The sequence below is a fragment of the Mastigoproctus giganteus genome, chromosome 12 (genome assembly GCF_048544385.1).
Source record: "Mastigoproctus giganteus isolate SK-2022 chromosome 12, ASM4854438v1, whole genome shotgun sequence".
Lineage (NCBI taxonomy): Eukaryota > Metazoa > Arthropoda > Arachnida > Uropygi > Thelyphonidae > Mastigoproctus > Mastigoproctus giganteus.
The window spans coordinates 107614266-107636529 of record NC_143586.1 but is presented as its reverse complement, the minus strand read 5'-3'; the positions used below and the strand labels follow the sequence as shown (position 1 = coordinate 107636529).

The 22264-nt window shown below is 39.7% G+C and overlaps 1 protein-coding gene across 3 annotated transcripts in view; it reads left to right on the top strand.

The window, feature by feature from the left end:
* Cpsf6 (cleavage and polyadenylation specificity factor subunit 6) overlaps positions 1–22264 on the top strand; it is an 821382-nt gene that overhangs the window by 131537 nt on the left and 667581 nt on the right. For all 3 annotated transcript variants that reach the window (XR_016547729.1, XM_090386823.1, XM_090386824.1), the window contains exon 3: positions 17581–17667. Coding sequence is in view for 2 of the 3 variants with exons in the window: in XM_090386823.1 (XP_090242949.1) it covers positions 17581–17667 (87 nt within the window). In the remaining variant the exon portion in view is untranslated. The remainder of the gene's footprint in view (positions 1–17580; positions 17668–22264) is intronic.

The following is a 22264-nucleotide window of genomic DNA, read 5'->3' as shown; positions in this document are numbered from 1 at the left end:
AGGTATGGGGTATGTCTTACAAAGGTTATATAACCTCATATAGTTAACGCAGGTGTCGCTCCCAAGTCTGTGTTCAGATTTAGAACGCTAAAGCAGAAGATAACTCAACTTCAAAAGGTTTCGCTTGGTCACAGCTAGACACAAGACGTACAAAGACTATATATAACTAAAGGAGATACCACCCCCAAGTCGGCTCTACCGCTCCCAAAGCCTTTTGTTCAAAACCTTTGTACGACATGTGCCTGTCAACCCATGCAAAGTGCTGTTAGAGATTCAAATACTTTTGTGTTTGGTTTTTCATACATATATATATATATATATATATATATATACAAAGGGTACTAGGAAAGTTTTGCAATATGACGCAACAATGAATCACAGGAAGCTGCTTGTTGCTGCATGTTGAGACATGTTCATACGTGCATAGTAGCCGCCGCGCCAAGTCGATGGGCTCAGTTATTCATTAGTAGTGAGAGTGTAAAGTGCTTGCGATGGCATCGTGGTCACGAAATGAGATAAGGACAGTTTTGCGGTATAATTTTGTGCGTGGTTTAACCATAGACTAGTGCTTAGAAGAAATGACTCTTGCACTAGATGATGATTGTCCACATCGTACAATGATATTCAGGTGGTATAGAGAATTCCAAAGGGGAAATTTCACTCTGGAGGATTCTGAGAGGCCGGGAAGGCCACGAACGTCAGTTACGGAGGAAAACGTTACTGCTGTGAGGAAAATGCTTGACGAAAACAGGCGAGTGACCTACCAACAGATAGAGGATACTTTGGGCCTAAATGCACCAGCAATTCGTTCGATTCTGCAAGATCATTTGCACGTGAAGAAACTTTGTTCTCTCTGGGTGCCGCATCAACTGACTGAAGAGCAGATGACACGACGTGTGACTTGGTGCCGGGAGATGTTAAAAAAGTTTGATAAGGGACAATCTCGGTATGTGAACAACATCGTGACAGGTGACGAGACTTGGCTGTACTATTACAATCTGCCGACCAAGGCTCAAAACAAAGTTTGGGTCTTTGATGATGACGACACACCCGTAATTGTCAGAAAATCCCGATCTGTAAAGAAGAAAATGATAGCTGTATTTTTCAAATCGAGTGGAATTGTGGAACGTGTCGTTTTGGACATGCAGAAGACAGTCACAGCTAAGTGGTATACTGAACAATGCCTGCCTAAAGTCATTGGATCTATGAAGAACCTGCGGCCAAAGTCAAGAATGGACACCTGGTACCTCCATCCCGATAATGCTCCAGCTCACCGCGCCAAAGCCTGCACCGAATATTTGACCACGACAGGACTGAAACTTCTCGAGCACCCTCCCTACAGTCCAGACCTTGCTCCCTGCGACTTTGCACTGTTCCCGCATGTGAAAATGAAGCTAAAAGGGAGGCGGTTTTCCAGTGATGAGGACCTTCTATGGGCTTGGGACAACGAGTGTGCTTTACTTCCTAGTGAAACTTGGCAGAACTGGTTTAAAGATTGGTTTCGGAGGATGGAGAGGTGTATTGAATGTAGAGGAAATTACTTTGAAAAAATTAAATAAACAAAGCTGTATTGCAAAACTTTCCTAGTACCCTTTGTATATATATATATGTATGAAAAATATATATATATATATTTATATATATATATATATATATATATATTTTTTTTTTTTTTTTTTTTTCACTATATATATATATATATATATATATATATATATATAGTGCAAGCGCATCAGAAATACATAGCTATATCAGAATATTAGTAAAACGGCATCGTTTTAAATTATATTTCATATTGTGAATACCTTCACAACGAGTTGCCATGATATTGCACTACTTCGAATAAGTAACGCTTCACCTAAGGAGAAGACTAACGTTACTTATTCTCAGATGGATACCACCACCCAGAAGGCACCGTTTCAGGGCTATTTGGTCCTTCTTTGGTGGGTGGATAGGTACCTGACTGATGCAATGATGGCAAAACAGTTATGAAGTATAACTCCACAATTTGAGAGATGCCTGATTGTGTATCATGTATTTAGACTCTAAAGCATTTAGGGCATGAGCCTCAAGCGGTGGGAGAGTTTAGACTACATAAATATAGTGCAAGCACATCAGAAATACATAGCTATATCTGAATAAATCAGAATATTAGTAAAACAGCATCGTTTTAAGTTATATCTCATATTGTGAATACCTTCAGAACGGCTTATGCCCTAAACGCTTTAGAGTCTAAATAGATGATACACCATCAGGCATCTCTCATATTGTGGAGTTATACTTCATAACTGTTTTGCCATCATTGCATAAGTCGGGTACGTACCCACCCACCAAAGAAGGGCCAAATAGTCCTGAAACGGTGCCGTCTGGGTGGTGGTGGTATCCATCTGAGAATAAGTAACATTAGTCTTCTCCTTAGGTGAAGCGTTACTCATTCGAAGTAGTGCAGTATCATGGCAACTCATTGTGAAGGTATTCACAATATGAGATATAACTTAAAACGATGCCGTTTTACTAATATTCTGATTTATTCAGATAAATTATATGTATTTCTGATGCGCTTGCACTATATTTATACATAGTCTAGACTCTCCCATAGCTTGATGCTTATGCCCTAAACGAATAGGTATTTTGCATTTGCACATGAGGTATTTTTTAGGGATGGGGATGCCAGAAGTTTATCAGATTCTAAGGAAGCTAAATGATTTTGTGGAAGCTAAATTCTAAGGAAGCTAAATGATAACTGAGAGAAAATGCCGATGTTCAGCATAAAACAAGGGATGGGAGTGGGTTGGACAGGATCTATCCAGTTATATTAGCATTAGTAGAGGCATATGATGCAAGAAAGGAAGCTTATTCAGCATCAGTCAAAAAAAAAAAAAAAAAAAACTTCCATTTCACCCCTCCGTTTGTTCGAAATCCTGTCCAGCTGAGCCTTAAATTTATTTAGGCTATCAACTTCCACAACAAGAGATGGAAGTCTGTTCCACCAACCAACTACCCGCTGGCTAAAGGCAAATTTCCGCACATCTATCCTACATCTGTCTTTTTTCAAGCTGAATTTATTCCCTCTCAGGTGATTATTCTGAGCAAGAGGAAGAATCCCATCGGCATTGAGCATGCTCAAACCATTCAAGGCTTTATACACCTGTATCAGATCACCTCGCCGGTGCCTAGTCTCCAGATTGTAATTTGGAAAACTTAAGACTTTCTTCTTAAGAGCAACCCTTTGTTCCATTCACTAATCTTGTTGCCCTTCTCTGTACTCGTTCCAGCAGCTCTAATCCTTCTTGAAATGAGGCCTCCAGACCTGTGTACAGTACTCATGGTGTGGCCTGAGCATTGCCTTATACAAGGGAATAATCACCTCCTTATCCCTGCTAGAAAAATTCCTGTATATCATTGACAAGACACCATGAGCTACTCTTGCAGCCCGTCTGCACTGCTCAAAGAACTTCATATCTGCCTGCACAATTACCCCCAGGTCTTTCATTCTCTACCACTGGCAGTGTAGTACCACAGAGTTGATACGTTGCTCTGGGGTTGCTGTTTCCCATATGTAGTACTTTACATTTGTCAATGTTAAACTTAATTTGCCATCTCTCAGCCCATCTACTCAACCTTTCCAGATCCTGTTGCAGCAGCATAGTGTCAGTAGTGTCCTTAACAACCCTGCCAACCTTTGTATCGTCTACAACTTGAACATTAAGCTTGATATACCATCATCAATATGATTTATAAATACAGAAAACAATAATGGATCCAACACTGAACCCTGAGGGACTCCACTCATAACATTAGTCCACGATGAGCAGTGTCCATTGATTATCACTCTCTGTCTTCTCCCCCTCAACCATCCCTTTATCCATAGCAGCAATTTGCCTCTAATTACGGGAGGCAGCGAAGGAGGTAAGCAAACCTATAATTATGAGAATATCCTTGGATTCAGTGTGGATCATTGAGGAATGGAGATGTGTGAACGTTTGATTGATTCATGAAAGGTGACATGAATAATTACAGACTTGTTAGCTTTGCTTGTTAAAGAAGTGATGAAGGACTATGTAGAGAGGAATGCAGTTATACTTCGTCACAGCATGGGTTTGTTAATGGGAAATCTTGTCTAATTTGATTGGATATATGTTGCAGTCACAAAGGAACTGGATGTAAAAACTAATTTTGGTATTATATCCCTAGATTTCAGAAAAGCTTTTTATACTGTTGTACATAAAATATTTCTGTACAAAATTCAACCCCGCTCACTTCATTTGAGTATGGGCATGGCACACCCAGGGTCCTGAGCTGGATATCATTCTTCTCTTTCTTGCTGATTCCCTTCTATTTCTGACACACTCTCTCTCTCTCTCTCTCTCTCTCTCTCTCGGCAATTCAGAAATTTTTTATTTATTTATCTGGTGCAGCATAAGCCACAGGCTTTCTTGCACCATATGGCTAAAAATAATAATTGGAGCAGTGTGGCATATGCAAAGTTAACTGCGCTGAATAAAGCTATGGTTAAGTGGAAGAAAACCGAGTGGTTCTCATTGGAAACTGTTATTGGTGGACTAATGTTATTAGTGCAGCCCCCAGTATTTAGTCCTATGCGCAATGTTGTGTTCTGTATTTATTAAAGTTATTGCCGAAGGGATATCAGGCTTAATGTATGTACGTTTACAGATTATAAACATGTTTGCAAGCTAGTTAGTGACAATAATCAAGGTATGCTACTGCAACATGAAGGCGTCTCCGTAGCCAGGTGGGAAGGAGCAGCAGTGCGCAGCACACGCTTCTTGATTAGACCCGGGTTCGAGCCCGTCACCACCAAATACGGAGGATGCGGAAAGGTCAGGAAATGACCACTGCATATCCCGGAGCAATATGGCCTTAGTTGCTAATGCTCCTAAAAAAAAAAACCAAAATAACAACTGCAACATGATATACAAAAATTAGATACATGACCTGAGAAATGGCAAGTTAGACCATTTATTGTTAGCTTTAGACAGTTTGTGCATGCTTCACATGTATTATTATGTAAGACTTGTAATTGTGGTGTCACTTGCAAAGAGATGCATATGTTATTTAGATATTTATATATAAATATATAAATGTACAATTAATTGTGGAATGTTTTCGGTAAATGGTGTTTGCCTATAGGTATTAGTGTGCTTATGGTTCAGGTGATCTTAATTCTGTAGGGCCTATAAACATATATTTATGTAGCTTTTAACCTAATGGTAAGGAAAATTTCATTACAATTGGCTGATGATTTTTCATTACCTGTAGCTAACAACTAATCAAAATTAATGGTTATGCTTATAACTATTCTTATTCTAAATTACAATCCAAATTTAATATTATTATGCACTTTAATTTAATACATTCCATCACGTGGTCATCAATCACATATTTCGTCGGGGGCTCAAAGCCCCCGACGAAGTAGGGGATTTCAGGTGATCAGGTTAGCCTTTATGGGCTAACCTGATCACCTGAACCGTAAGCACGCTAATACCTATAGGCAAACACCATTTATCAAAAACATTCACAATTAATTATACATTTAGATATTTATAATTACAAGCACGTATTACGTCCAATTGGCTCATACACAATGGCGTTAATGTTGCAGTAATGATCTCATAAAAGAAATATGTTAAAATCTAACTAGATTAGCATTAAATATATGTAATACTAAGAAAATATCAAACATGTTTAACATTATACATACTATTTCTATATATATGCATCTACTCACACACACTGGTGTTCAAAGAAAGCACATCACTTAGGAATTTCACATTTCTAACCCTTTTTCGTGATGGTATGTTACATTAATGACTAGCATCATAAACAAAAGATATTTATTAATAGTTAAGGCAAAGCCAAGTAATATTTGACGGGTGTTCTAAAAATATTCCAAAATGAGCATTGACAACCTTTATACAACACGTTTGGTAAATATGACAATTATAGCTGAAATGTTATCAGAAGCCCTCAATTTGCTTCAGTTTATTGTTTTAAATGAAAAACAAAATGAAAAGTTCACCAAGTGCAACCTAATATTTAGTTGAACCGCTTCTGGCCCTGATGACAGCAGCACGCTGTAGAGGCATTGACAAGATCAATTTCTGAAGATAATCAACTGACCGTGATTCCAAACATGAATTATGGCTTCCTGAAGTTCTTGAAGGTTTCTTTCTGGCAGTTGCAGGGTCCTTACGATTCCAACAGTTCTATAAGATTCAGTTCCAGGCTGTTCCTGACCAGCTAACAGTGTAGTGGACTGTTCTTCCAACCATTTTTTCACCTGTAACAAATGTAAGCACATTAATGTAAAACCTCTAATGCAAAAATGAAGCTAAAGTAACTACAGAAGTGCCGACTTACAGTTTTCCCGATGACAAAGAGCAGAGTCGTCCCGAAAGATGCAGTTACTTGGCAGGTTGAAATGGTCTCTAATGGTTGGTAACAATTTGCCTTCCAATATAGCCAGGTATCCATTGGCATTTACGGAACCTTCTATAAAACTACAGGTGACCTACTCCGTGATACGAAATGCACTCCCATATCATTTTGGGAGATTTCAATTTCACAGATATTGACTGGAATTTGTGGGTTGGTCACTCACACACTAGCAAGGCTTTTGTGGATTTATTGGATGATTGTTTTCTACATCAGCATGTTCAGGAGGCAACTAGAGGGAGTAATACTTTTGATCTGATTTTCAGTAGTGATTCTTCATGCATTAAGAATCTGCAGATAAAGGAGCCACTAGCGGTGGCAGTGATCACAGTGTGTTGAAGTGGAATTTACTCAAAGAGGTAACTACCATCAGGTGTAAAGGGAAGGATTTTTGCTTTCGTAAAGGTGACTGGTGGTCTGAGACAGTATTTAAATTCTATACAGTGCGACCAACTGATGATGCTACTAACATTAAATTCAAAATGGGAAGCATTCAAAGAATTTATCTTGGAAGCTACTAGGCTTTACATACCAACTAAGAAATATTGTTCAAGGTTTAGGCCTAAATGGATGTCAGATGAACTAATGAGTCATGTGGCAGAGAAGAAAAATGCATGGGATACATATAAAAATGGGTGACATGGAAGCCTATGATAGATATAAGCTGGTCTGTAACCAAGTCACAAAGGAGATTAGGCAGACGAAGGCAGATTATGAGAAATCCTTGGCAAAGGATGCAAAGAAAAACAACAAAGAGTTCTTTACCTATGTAAACTATAGAAGGAAACGGATGAATCAGATTGGTCCACTGGATATTGATCGTTCAACTGCTGATGATCCTGCTCAGGCGGCTAATAAACTAAATGGGTATTTTGCCTCTATATTCACCCATGAGGAGTTATTCAGGGAGGGGAATGCCAGAGTTGAGTTAAACTCTGGCAGTGAGCTGGATGATTTTCTAATAACTGAGAGGAAAGTGGAGGAGAAATTGTTGAAGATAACCATAAAAAAGGCTCCCGGGGTGGACGGGATCTATCCAGTTTGCTCACTTCCTAGATCTATCTAGGAAGCAAGCAAACCCTTAGCCATAATTATGAGCTTCCCTGGACTCAGGAGAGGTACCCATGGCTGCAGATGTGCATATTTGACCACAATTCACATAGGAGGATCAAAGGGCAACACAAGTAATTATAGACCTGTTAGTTTAACTTCTTTTCCAGGAAAATTAATGAAGGCACTGGTTAAAGAAGCACTGTAGGATCATCTAGACAAGACTTCAGTTATAGCTCGGACACAGCTTGGTTTTGTTAAGGGAAGGCCTTGCCTGACCAGTTTGATTGGATTCTGTGATGTGGTCACAAAGGAACTGGATGCAGGGAATAACTTTGATATCATATATTTGTACCTTAGAAAATCTTTTGATACTGTTGCACATGGAAGACTTCTGCACAAATTGGAGCAGTGTGGCATTGCTGCTATGGATAAATGGATACTTCAGTGGGAGAAGACAGAGAGTGGTAATCAATGGACACTGGTCATCGTGTGCTAATGTTATTAGTGGAGTCCCTCAGGGTTCAGTATTGGGTGCATTGCTGTTTTCTGTATTTATAAATGATATTGATGATGGTATTAGCATTAGAATTAGTAGAAGCATATGATGCAAGAAAGCAAGCTTATGCAGCATCAGCCAGGAAAAAAAAAAACAAAAACACTCCCATTTCACACCCCCATTCGTTCGAAATAGCTGTCCAGCTGAGCCTTAAATTTATTTAGGTTATCAACTTCCACAACAAGGATGGAAGTCTGCTGCACTACCCAACTACCTGCTTGCTAAAGGCAAATTTCTGCACATCTATCCTACATCTGTCTTTCCCCAATTCGAATTTATGCCCTCTCAGGTAATTATTCTGAGCAAGAGGAAGAATCCCATCGGCATTAGCATTAGTAGTGGCATTTGATGCAAGAAAGCAAGCTTATGCAGCATCAACCAAAAAAAAAAAAAAAAACCCCACTTCCACTTCACCCCTCTGTTCGTTTGAAATACCTGTCCAGCTGAGCCTTAAACTTCTTTAGGCTATAAACTTCCAAGACAAGGGATGGAAGTCTGTTCCACCAACAAACCACCCGCTGGCTAAAGGCAAATTTCCATATGTCTATCCTACATCTGTCTTTCCTCAATTTGAATTTATGCCCTCTCAGGTGATTATTCCGAGCAAGAGGAAGAATCCCATCAGCATTGAGCATGCTCAAACCATTCAAGGCTTTATACACCGCTATCAGATCACCTCGCGGGTGCCTAGTCTCCAGACACTGTAATTTGCAAAACTTAAGCCTTTCTTCGTAAGAGCAACCCTTCGTTCCATTCACTAATCTTGTTGTCCTTCTCTGTACTCGTTCCAGCAGCTCTATATCCTTCTTGAAATGAGGCCTCCAGACCTGTATACAGTACTCTAGGTGTGGCTTGACCACCACACCTAGAGAACTGTATACCACACCTTACAAGGGAATAATCACCTCCTTATCCCTGCTAGAAAAATTCTTATATATCACTGACAATACACCATGAGCTACTCTTCCCGCCCATCTGCACTGCTCAGAGAACTTCATATCTGCTTGCACATTAAGACTATACGAAGTTTGGCAAGCTTGTTAAGGACAGTAATGACAGTATGCTGCTGCAACAGGATCTAGAAAAGTTGGGTAGATGGGCTGAGAGGTAGCAAACGAAGTTTAACATTGACAAATGTAAAGTACTACATATGGGAAACAGCAACCCCAGAGTGACGTATCAACCCTCTGATACTACACTGAGAGTGGTAGAGAATGAAAAGGACCTGGAGGTAATTCTGCATGCAGATATGAAGTTTTCTGAGTAGTGGAGACGGTCTGCAAGAGTAGTTGGTGTCTTGTCAATGATATACAGCAATTTTTCTATCAGGGATAAGGAGGTGATTATCCCCTTATATAAGGCAATGGTCAGACCACTCCTTGAGTACTGTATACAGGTCTGGAGGCCTCATTTTAAGAAGGATATAGAGCTGTTGGAATGAGTACAGAGAAGGGCAACAAGATTAGTGAACGGAACAAAGGGTTGCGCTTTCGAAGAAAGGCTTAAATTTTGCAAATTACAGTGTCTGGAGACTAGGCACCTGCGAGGTGAACTGATTGAGGTGTATAAATCCTTCAATGGTTTGGGCATGCTGATGGAATTCTTCCTCTTGCTCAGAATAATCATTTGAGAGGGCATAAATTCAAATTGAGGAAAGACAGATGTAGGATAAATGTGCGGAAGTTTGCCTTTAGTCAGCGGGTGGTTGATTGGCGGAACAGACTTCCATTCTTTGGTGTGGAAGTTGATAGCCTAAATAAATTTAAGGTTGAGCTGGACAGGTACTTGGAATGAATGGAGGGGTGAAATTGGGAGCGTCAAGTTTTTTTTTGTTTTTGGCTGATGGTGCATAAGCTTTCTTTCTTGCAGCATGTGCCTCTACCAATGCTAATGCAATGCTGATCATTTGGCTGGTAGGGAATTTCACTGTAGCCACCATACAGTCTGAATGGCATTCTTCACCACGTCTACGACGAATCGTTTGTCTCCCATCAGAGCCATGCAGGTTGAATTTCTTCTCATCCGAAAAAATAACTGACTTCCCTTGTATTTTTTTGACATGCTCCTTATTCCAAATGAATTGGGCCGTTTTCATTTTTGTGTGAGGAGGGGCTTCTTCTTAGGACGACAGGCTACAAGTCCATTTTTTGAAGAGGAATCTTCTGACTGTACTGCACTTGCTACCACCCCTGTATGTCCTTCCCATTCTCTTTTCAGCTCAGACGAAGAAGCTTTATGGTTTTTAAGGCATAAGCACTTCAAAATGCGGTCCTGTTTTGGCATAGAGACTTGTTTGCGTCCGATTCCTTTTTTCCTATCAGCAGAACCAGTATTCTTGAGTTTGGAAAGAATATCTACTCGCTCGACTGATTAAAAGACAGTATAAGCAATATGATGGGAACATCCTTCCTCACTTAAAGCAACAATAGCACTCTACCTTTGTTGTGTCAACTGTACATAACTCGCCATCCTGACACAAGCAAGAAATCACTGCAACTCTTGCAGAGCATGCTTATATAGCTGAAAGTAACAGCTGATGCAATATTATGTCATCACCTACACGTGTCAATCTTATCTGATGCAATCTCTAAGAAATATTGACATATACTTATGTTTTTTGGACGACAATTAGAATTTTAAAGGGTGATGCACTTTTTTTGAACACCAGTGTGTGTGTGCGTGTTATTTGGTTTTTAGGAGCATTAGCAACTAAGGCCATATTGCTAGAGAGATATGCGGTGGTCGTTCCCTGACCTTTCTGCATCCTCCATATTTGGTGGGCACGGTCTCGAACCCTGGTCTAATCAAGAAGCGTGGGCTACGCACTGCTGCTCCTGCCCACCTGGCTACGAAGGCGCCTATATATGTATATTCAGAGAGACAGAAAGAGACAAAAAAAGAAAAGGAAAAGAGCATAATGGAAAAAGAGCACAGTGTGCTACTGTCATCGGGGCCAGAGGTGGTTCAAGTAAATATTAGTTTGCACCTGGTGAACTTTTCATTTTGTTTTCCATTTAAAATGATAAACTGAAGCAAATTTCCTTTTTCTATTAATCAAAGAAAAAGGGGGGAAAAAATTAATTTAAGAAAAAATTTGAACACACCTCAAATGTAATACTAACTTGTTTTGAATTTGTAAATGAAATCAAATCTTCTATGTACTTTTATCCAGCAGTATTCTCTATAATACAGTATTTTCTGTTTTCATTTATATACTATGAAAAATTAATTATTTTTATATTTTTGGTATTTAACGGATGCCAAATAAGCAGAAATATCTATGATTCATCTAAGCTGCACTCATTCCCATTGAAAGTCTTTGAGATGCAACTAAGAGCTGTCTAATTATGCCCTATAGATTAGAGTCTTGAAAAGTGGTTGGTTCCAGTACCAAGTGTGTTGGGTGATTTTTGTCTTGTTACTATTGTTCAATGAACTCTTTTAAGTATCCTACAGAGCAAAGTTTCCGGCATTCTCTCCCCCCCCCCCCAATACTTCTCCTTCAACCCATGCACGGTACTAAGTACTATAGGTTTTGATACCTTTTGTGTTTGGGGTTTTCATATAAAAAAAAAAAAAAAAAAGATGTTTAGGATTGCAACTTTCTGGAGTTCCTTGTAGGTGTTCTCTGGTGGGTCTATTACTGTTAGGCTCTTGCGTAGGGATTTTGTGCTTTGCCAGTGATTGATACAGTGATTGAGATGGTATTTACTTGTTTCATATCCCACATTTCTTTGACTTACTGTTTTAGATCTGTGATCTTCCTTATCTTTTCTGAAGGTTGCTGGTGTTGGACACTATTATGTTGATCAGGTTGGTAGCCATTTCCTTCTTGTCAATGATGGTTATGTCTGGTCTGTTGTGCAGGATCGTTTTGTCCATTATTACAGCCCAGTTCTGTATAGTCTCTGGTAGGGCCCTAGGCTCCTACTTGTAATGCAGTCAACTTTCTTTGATTAGCTGGTATTTTTTTGTGCTAGCTTCTGATGTATTATTCTGGTGACCTGGTTGTGTCTGTGAGTTTTCTTCATCTGGGTAATCATCTTGTAGTGATGTGCAGGATTGTTTCTGGGGTCAGTTGGCATCGTTGACATAAGTCATCTATCACTCTGGATACCTCGGTGATGTATTTTCTATCATTCTTGGTGTTGATTAACTGGTCTTGGATGGCAGGCATGAATCCTTCAGTCTTGCGGAAGAGGGTCCCACTCACGAGCCATGCAAATAACTTCAATGTCATTTTATCTGTGCTGTTTTGGTTGAGGTCATTGTTAGTGTCTTTGCCCACCTTTCATTTCTTTCATCTGGGTGGGTGGTATCTCCTTTCTTAGATTGAGTGGGGTATGCTGCTTGTCTATCTTCCTTATGCCTTGTAGAGTGGTGCTGTGTTTTTTGGAAGTAATCCTTCAGGTTCCCAATCGCTTTCTTCTGTTACTTGATGAGCTCTGTCAAGCCCTTTCCTCCTGCTCCAAGCGGAAGAGAAGGAGGAAAGGGCTAGACCAATTTGATTGGATACTATGATGTGGTCACAAAGGAATTGGATGCAAAGAATAATTTTGATATCATATATTTTGATCTTAGAAAGGCACACATGTTGCACATGGAAGACTGCTGCACAAATTGGAGGCAAATTGCTGCTATGGATAAAGGGATGGTTGAGTGGGAGAAGACAGAGAGTGGTAATCAATAGACACTGCTCATCGTGGACTAATGTTATTAGTGGAGTCCCTCAGGGTTCAGTATTGGGTCCGTTGTTGTTTCCTGTATTTATAAATGATATTGATGATGGTATATCAGGCTTAATGTCCAAGTTTTCAGATGATTTGAAGGTTGGCAGGGTTGTTAATGACAGTACACTGCTGCAACAGGATCTAGAAAAGTTGAGCAGATGGACTGAGAGGTGGCAACTGAAATTTAACATTGGTAAATGTAAAGTACTGCATATGGGAAGCAGTAACTCCAGAATAACATATCAACTGTGTGGTACTACACTGACAGTGGTAGAGAATGAAAAGGACCTGGGGGTAATTGTGCAAGCAGATAAGAAGTTTTCTGAGCAGTGCAGCTGGTCTGCAAGAGTAGTTGGTGTCTTGTCAATGATATACAGGATTTTTTCTTGCAAGGATAAGGAGGTGATTATCCCCTTGAGTACTGTATACAGGTCTGGAGGCCTCATTTTAGCAAGGATTTAGAGCTGCTGGAACGAGTACAGAGAAGGGCAACAAGATTAATGAATGGAACAAAGGGTTGCTCTTAGAAAGAAAGGCTTAAGTTTTGCAAATTACAATGTCCGGAGACTAGGCACCTGCGAGGTAATCTGATTGAGGGTTGTAAAGCCTTGAATGGTTTTGAGCATGCTCAATGCCGATGGGACTCTTCCTCTTGCTCAGAATAATCGCTTGAGAGGGCATAAATTCAAATTGAGGAAAGACATTTGTAGGATTGATGTGCGGAAGTTTGTCTTTAGCCAGTGGGTGGTTGATTGCTGGAACAAACTTCCATCTATCGTTGTAGAAGTTGATAGCTTAAATAGATTCAAGGCAGAACTAGATAAACATTAGGAACAAGTGGATGGTTGAAACGAGAAGGGTTTTTTTTTTTTTTTTTGGCTGATGCTATATAAGCTTGCATCACGTTCATTTATTAATGCTATAGTCAGTCTCTCCACGGCTGATTTTGGTTGTTGTTGGCGGCTCTTGGTAATCATTGTCCTTGTCTTTCTCATGATCTCATTTAGCTCGGTTTTAGTCTATGCTGTGATCCTGAAGGAGTATATATGGTCTGCATATTTGTTTATGGCTTTAACTGTGTTCCCTTCAGTCAGCTGTGTTATAAGTATGCTCTTGAGTTTCTGATTTTTTTTTGGTCAGGCAGGGCTTGATCTCCTTGTGCTCTAACTTCTGAGCCTGCATCACCTCCAGGTATTTGTAGGTCTCTTCCTCCTATTCATAGCTTCAATCTTTTTACCAGTCTGCAACTAGTAGTTTTAGCTGATTAATTTTCCCTGATGCAGTCCTTGAGTTGGGTCTTTGCATATGTCTAGATCAAATTTCATCTTAGTGTCATTGCTGAATTCTTTGGTGATCTAGAGTAGCTGTTGGACTTGCTTCTCGATTGTCACATAGAGCTAGATGTCATTCATGTACATCAGTTGGGAGAGGGTGTACAGATTTCTTTTTCCTTCTTTGAGAGTATATCCATACTTGCTCTTGTTGAGTATGGTGGATAGCGGTTTGTGTGCTAGACTGAACCACAGTAGCCTTATGGCAGTTTCCTGAACGAATTCTCGCCTGATGTAGATCAGTCTGGTTATAATTCTCGATCTTAAGGGTGGTACTTCATTTTCTCATGGTTCCTTCTGGGAAGTTTGTCATTGTTCAGTTGACTTTGTAGTTCTTAAGTGTCTGTTAGAAAGCTGTGAGGCATGGAATTGAAGCCCTTGCAGTAGTTGCTGGTGGTTCCTTGTTTTTTCATTTCTTCTGCTGCTGGTTCCAGTTTCCATGTTATTGTGGTATAAAGGTTGTGGCTCTTCTTTTGTGCTTGCTCTATAACTGGCATCAATGGTTAATTGCTCCTTGCATCTGCTTGCATCATTTTTGCTGCTTGGCCATAATCTGGCTCTCCAAGTGATCTTCTTGGTTATGCAGCTAGTCAGTATCGTGTACATTGTTGAAAGACAGGTGATCAGTCTATACTTTGCCGGGTTTATTGTCTTTGTCCTTAGCTTTCAGGTAAATGATTCCTTGAGTCAGAGACTCTGGGATTGTGTCACTGTGTCTTATCGCTTGGATGAACTGCTGTGCAATGTGCCCATGTGCAGCTGAACTTCTTGTACTAGTAATGGACATGATCTATTCCTGAGACTTCCTGATCACTTATTGTATTTCTTTCTCATGAAGCTCCCATTCTGTCATCTCTTGTATGTCTTTCGTTTTATCCCATTCTAGTTTTATCCAAGATCTTGGCCTTCACTGCTTTCTATTTTGCTCCAGAACTCTTAGATTGTCTTCTGTTTGGGTGGTCTGTTATCATCTTTCTTCTCATGTACAGTACTCCTGTAGAAGGCCCTATGGTTTTCATCGAGGATTCGGTTTGATTCCCCGTGTGTGCTCTATTTGTTTTGCCATAGTTACTTTCTTGCCAAGTGCAATTAGGTTCTACTTCAGAGTGTATAATTATAGAATTATACTATTTTCTGAGTTTCTGCCTCATGTTTGCTGTGGATGTTGGTTTTCTTTTGGTTGCTCTTCACTTTTCAGTCACCTCCTGTTACCCCAATGGTACTGGTTCAGTTGGTCTATCTTTTGCTGGAGCCTTCTTTCTCAAGCTGGTGGTTCCTTGATTTTTAATTTCGTTTACTGCTGGGCTCTCATTTCTCTTCCTCTGATCCTTGTGGCTGTTACGACAGCTCCATATACGACTGTGTGGATGGCCTCCAGCATTGGTCATTGTTTTTGAGGAATGTGACATTATTTGCCAATTGAGGTTGTCTGTGATGACTTGCCACATTTGGGTCTCTGCTTCAAACTGCTTGTGTAAGTGTTTGTGGATCCATTTGATTGAATTCTGTTAGGGCCTTCTTCCACCCTTCTTCTACTCTGGATATGACCTTGTCTGTTACCACTTCAGCTGCTTGGGTTGTATTTCTTCTTGCTCTTTCTCCTGTGGTTCGATATTGGTGTATTCCTTGTTCTTTGTAGTTGATCTGTTTTTTCAAAGATGGTAGGAGCTGCCAGGTTCTTTGTGACGATGGTCCTTCTCTGGTCAGCTATTCGCTGTTCGGTGAACAATTGGGAATCATTTCAACCACTTGGTATGTAGTCTCATCCTGTACATTGTCATATCAGTCTCTAGCCTGCTTTTCATTGTATATTCTCATAATGAACCTGTTCATTTCGACGCTCCATTTAATGCTTTGGTGTTTCTTCCTTTATGGGTGGTTGCTAGCACGGTTGTATAGGAAGCATTCCAGTTGATGGGCTGGAAGGTCTTGCCCTTCTCTTGTGATAGCAATATGTGGGACAGTGCTCCGTTCTCTTCCTTGGAAGACTGTCTCCGACTTTTCGAACCGATCTCTTAGCCTAATGCCTGAATGCGAGCGATTTTTTTTTTTTTTTTTTTTTTCCTGTGCCACACTCAGTGGAATATGTTCATTATTTCTCTTCATCATCACCCATCTGTGAAGGTGACCTGTTGAACTTCGGCTTTCATCCAGTGGTGGGTGTTAGTTCTTGGTAGAATGCCAAATGTCGCCAGGCAAAGTGACTATCTATCATTTTGACCTTGGGGACGGGGGTAAGGCTGATGAAGCAACTTTTTGTAATTTTTTTTAAAAAATTATTATTATTATGCTAGTCTCCTAGCATGATAGATATGTGTTTGCTCCTGCTGGGGCAGGACTCAAACCCGGGTTCATCAGGCAGGCAGGCAGTCTAGTGTCATAGCCACTGGGCCATTGAGCCCCCTCCCTTTTATTATAATTATTGGTTTTTCTAAATTTTTTTGTTTGACCTTTTGTAATCGATATTTGTGCTACATGTTTTGCTTATTTTGTTCATTGGATAAATGGACACTACATGGCTTGGTATATGTGTTTTACTATAAAACTTCTTTGGAAGTTGGTGTTAGTGTCTTCCTCACCACATCTTGCTTCGTATTCAAAAAAACAGCACAAGCCAAAAAATAGGAAGTCCTGTCCTGTCCTTCTGATGTGTATTAGGCTGCATGGTTAGCTTAGGTTTCCTTTATGGTTGTTTTTCACTCCTGAATGATATTAGAATTTTTGAAGCCACTTATTTGTTTATTTATTTCATTTCTGTAACCTTTCCAGAACTATTAAAGGTTGCTTCATATGAAAACATATAGTGAGAGAGAAAGAATGTGGATCATCTAAAGTTGATTCCAGGATGTTTACTGTGAAATTAAAATGAGTAGGTTTATCTTATTACCAGAGCTTGAATAATTTTCACAGTGTTCACAGTTTCAACCTTTTGTACAAGATTTTTTTGCAAAAGGTTTCAGAATTTGCAAGTCACAATATACACATTATGTGGATTTTTGAAGGCTTTATCTTGAAAGCTTTATGAAGATAGATAGTATCATTGTCTGAAACTTTACTGGAAGCAGTAACTATTTGATGCTTACTGTAGCCATGAGTTGCTGTTTGAAGATATCTCTACTTGAAGGAACAGGTTAGTCTCCAAATTGTCTTGAAGTTGTCCTGCACTTGTATAGTCGCTGTTTCCAGTAACCAAGCAGTACATTATTCCTTTTTTTGTATCATAATAAAAATATTTAATGTAATAACAATATATATGAAAATAATGTTTTTTTTTTTTAAATCTTAAAACTGAAACTTTATTACTATTCTAAGTAATTATAATATATATTTTTTTATTATAGTTCAGTTTTTATGCACAGTTTGTGTTCAACCCTATGTATATTTTTAATTACATTCAGTGTCTTGCAGTGAATTTATCCTTATATTATTATTTTTATTATTTATTTTTTTGAAGGATGGGGATTATAATCATGATGGAAATGTTGATTTATATGATGATGTAATCACAGCACCTTCTGGAGATGATCCCCCTGATGATGAGGTAATGTTTTCAAAAAATTGCTAAATGATATCATCATATTTAACATAGGCTTAATTTTATACTTCGTTCATATTTTCCTTCTTTCCTAGACTTGTTACGAGAGGTTCAAAATACAGATATTCAAAATACTTTTCTTTGTATATAAGTAATATTTGTGATAGTTATTTAAATATTGATTATATATTGATATCATTGATATCTACATTTGATGCTAATTAGCTACTTGTTATTTTATGCAGTTATATTCCTGTAAGGGAAACAAAATCAAATAAATGAACCTGCTTTGTGACCGCTACATGAGTGAAGATCTAGATCAGCAGGAGTGGCCAAATTTATAATCTTGAGAGTTTCACAACATAGTAGCTGCACAAGGTAATTTGTGAAGGCCTGAGAGACTTTGAAGTGCATAAGGGACTTCACGTAAATAAAATTTACGTGAAAATTTATGCAATAAACATTTACTTTTCAGATAAAGCCATTTCAAAATCAAGATTAATAGCTTATTTTAATTACATTTAACATTCTCATTAAAAAATAAAGTAGCATATTATGAACAGACTATCGTATAATCCGTTGTAAAATGAGAATAATGCAAATGAAAAAAAAGGGGGAAAAAGTTAATTTTTATGCTCATTTTCATATAAAAGCGTCATTAAGAGTTCTAGCTCCTTAAAATAGGTCTGTTTAAAAAATAGGATAACATGTTTTTTGTGGTGGGGAGGGGGAGGTGAGTAAAAAATATGCCTTTTCCAATAGCTTAATCTCCTCATGAGTTATTTGGTGCATTATAGCCTTAGATGCTAATGCGCCATAAAACTCTAAAACAAACAAAATCATGAGTCATTGGCACAGTTATTGTTTCTGGAAATTTGTGGTATTTTCCTATGGCAAGACAGCTGTCTATTTCTGTGTGATGTAAATAATAATAATGATAAGGGGCACAATTAGCCCAGTGGTTATGATGCCTGACCACCAATATCATGGACCTGCAGAGGGAAAAAGAAAAAAACAGGCCATGAAGGAGGGAAAAAGAGCCTGTGGGTATGAAAAAAATTGTGAAAGTTGCTTCATCAGATCCCCATCTCCCTCACCAAGGTCAAAGTGATGGCTGAGACAGAGTGGTGCCATATGGTGTTGCTCCAATAACTGCTACACACTACTGGATGCAAAAGCCAAAGATAAACAGGCCCACCTCCATAGCTGGATGAAGATGAGAAGTAGAAATATTGAAAATACTGCATTTGAGTGTGGTGTTTATGTTCAGGCGTTAGGCAGATGAGTGAGCTTGACAAGTAGGAGGCAGTCTACTGTGGACAACAGTGGAGTGAGTGGTGCTGTCTCCATTATGACTACCACAGTTGAAGGACAAGGCCACCTAGCCCAGCCAACTGAAAGTGCTTTCTGCGCAGCTGCATTAGTGACTATGCAGGAAGGAAGAAGAAGACAACATATGAACTGGAGCATTGAGATGAATATGTTCATCATGCGAACATACTGTGAAGTAAAGAAGCTAGAGATAGACATGACAATTTACAGGACAAAACTATACACCAAATGGTTTACCAGTTTCCGACTGTTCAGGCCACTGAAGAGCGAATAGTAGACCAGATATGGACCATCATTACAACCTAATAGCTTCTGCAATCTTGGAAAAAAAATCAAGCAGGATATAAGTGGCCAACTGTGAAGAATGATGAATATGGACACAATGGAACCAGAACTGGAGGAGGAAAAGCAAGTGCAAGAACTACAATTGGAGCATCTGAAGTCGAAACAGATAAGGTTGCAATATCCACAATAGAAGAAGAGTGGAAGAAAGCCTTAGCAGAATTTGAGGGAATGGATCCCACAAAGACTCACACCATACCAAAGCAGAAGACTCAACAGAAACTTGTGGCAAGTCACACCACAATAAGTGAATAATGCCAGATTATGTCAACAGCAATGAAGTTACACTAGTCACCCTCCACACAGCTATTTACTGTGCCACTGTAGCAGCCACCAGGATGAATGGAAGGGAAACCAGAGAACAATGTAACACAAAATGCAAAGACAAGGAACCACCAGCCTGGGAAAGAAGGCTACATCGGAAGATAGAAAAGGTAAAGGTGAAGGTAGGTGAACTGACCCAGTACCAATGGTGTAACAGAAGTAAGAAGAAGAAGATGATCAGAAACTCCTGACACTTAACAGAGACTTTGCTATTACAGGGAGAGCGCTGAGAGGAAAACAGACAACAGGATATTTGATGAAAACCAGCAAGCCTTCTACAGGAAAACAAGACAAGAGGAGATGGAGGGTGATGCACCCACTCCCCCCAACCAGAATGGCTGTGACCATTGGAAGATTTAGAAAGGGGAAAAACCATGAATGAGATGACAATGTCAGATTCGGGATGAAGAAGTACAACAGTCGATCAGGAAGTCCCACAACTGGTAAACTCCAGGAATAGATATACACAACTACTGGTACAAGAAGTTCAGCTGTATTCGCACAGGCACATAGTGAAAAAGTTCACCCAAATAATAACTTTCTCTGACATAATCCCAGAGTCTCCGACTCAAGGAATCACCTACTTGAAGGTAAGGGCAAAGACATCACAAACACAGCAAAATACAGATTAGTCGCATCTCCTAGCAATGTACAAGATCCTGACTAGTTGCATAACTAAGAGGATACCAGACCATTTGGAGAGCTAGAACATCATGGCTGAGCAGCAGAAGGAATGTAAGCAGATGAGCAAAGGATGCAAGGAGCAATTGACTAATGATGCTGTAATTATGGAGCAAGCCTACAAGGAACACCACAACCTGTACATGGACTACCACAAGCTTTTGATTCTGTGCCCTCATTGCTCACTGATAGAGACGTTGAAGATCCATAGAGTCAACCCGACACTGACATACTTCCTAGAAGCAACCATGGCAAAATGGAGAACCACTCTCAAGGTCGAGAACACCACAACCAGACTTCCCATCACAAGAGGAATTTTTCAGGCCTTGAGCCCACTGTCCACTATGCTCAATAGTAGCAAGTATGGATATACCCTAAAAGAAGAGAGGAAGCACTTGTACACCCACTCTCACCTGATGTACGTGGATGACGTCAAACTCTATGTTGGCAACGAAGAGTCATGTCCTACAGCTAGTCCGGATCACCGAAGAGTTTAGCACTGACATCAGAATGCAATTTGGCCTAGATAAATACAAGTTCCATGGATTGCACCAAGGACATCTAGTAGAACGAAACTACTAGTTGAAGACCAATCAAGAGATTAAAGCCATGGCAGAGAGATAAACCTGCAAATATATGGGAATTTGCAGGCTTACCAGTTAGAACACAAGGAGATCAAGACCCGCTTGATTGAGAAATACTATCAGAGACTGAGAAGCCTGCTAAAATCAAAGCTGAATGACATGAATGTCCTAAATGTCCATAACCACTTATGCATTCCCAGTACTAACATATTCCTTTGAGACCATAGATTGGATCAACACCCAGCTGGAGGAGATTAGGAGATTGACCAGGATAATGATGAAATGCAGCCAACACTGCCCGAAGTTGGCCATTGAGAGATTGACCATAGCCTAGAAAGAAGGTGGGAAGGGGACTGACTGACCTCATTAAACAAGAGAAGAAGGAAGATTAAGAATCTGTGGGATTACTTCCAGGAATATACAGCACTAATCTACCAAGCCATAAGAATGATAGACAAATGACATGTAACACTTAACCTCAACAAGGAGACCACACTTACACAGACTGAACAAACAAAGACAAAAAGATGGGCAAAGAAGACACTCCATGGCAGACACAACAATGACCTCCATCAAGACTGCATTATTAAGATGGTTTCCAACGCTTGGCTTATGAATGGAAGGCTCTTCCCCCGAGACTGAAGGATTCATGCTTGCCATTCAAGATCAGGTAATCAGCACCAGGAACTACATGAAATATATTGCCTAGGACCCCAGAGTTACAGGTGACACATATATCGATTATGCCACCTGGTTCCCTAAACAATCCAGCACACCACTGCAGGATTACACTCGCAGACACGACTAGGTGGCCTGGATACTTCAGAAGCTAGCACAAAAATACCAGCCAATTAAAGAAAGTTTGCTGTATTACAAGTACAAGCCCTGTACTAGAGACCCAGACTGTACTGGGACCATTCTATAATAATGGACAAGAGAGTCCCGCACCGCATGACAGACCAGACGATTAAAAATCATTAACAATAAGGAAATGACTACTGATTGATCACCATAGCAGTGCTCAACACCAGCAACCTCCAGAAAACATACGAGGAAAAGCTCAGGACGTACTCAGATCTAAGGCAGAAAGTCAAAGAAATGTGGCATATGGAATGAGTGATGACCATCTGCCGATCACCATGTCAACCACCTACATGGTGTCAAAGAGACTCCATAAGGACTTAGCAGCAATAGGCCTCCCAGAGAACACTTACATGGAATGCCAGAAAGCCACGATCCTGAACACCTGTAGGATAGTAAGAAAGTTCCTTGACCAACAGCAACATGCACTTGGTACCAGTGCTCAGGTCGGGAAAAATTCCCATAAAAGGGAAAAGGTT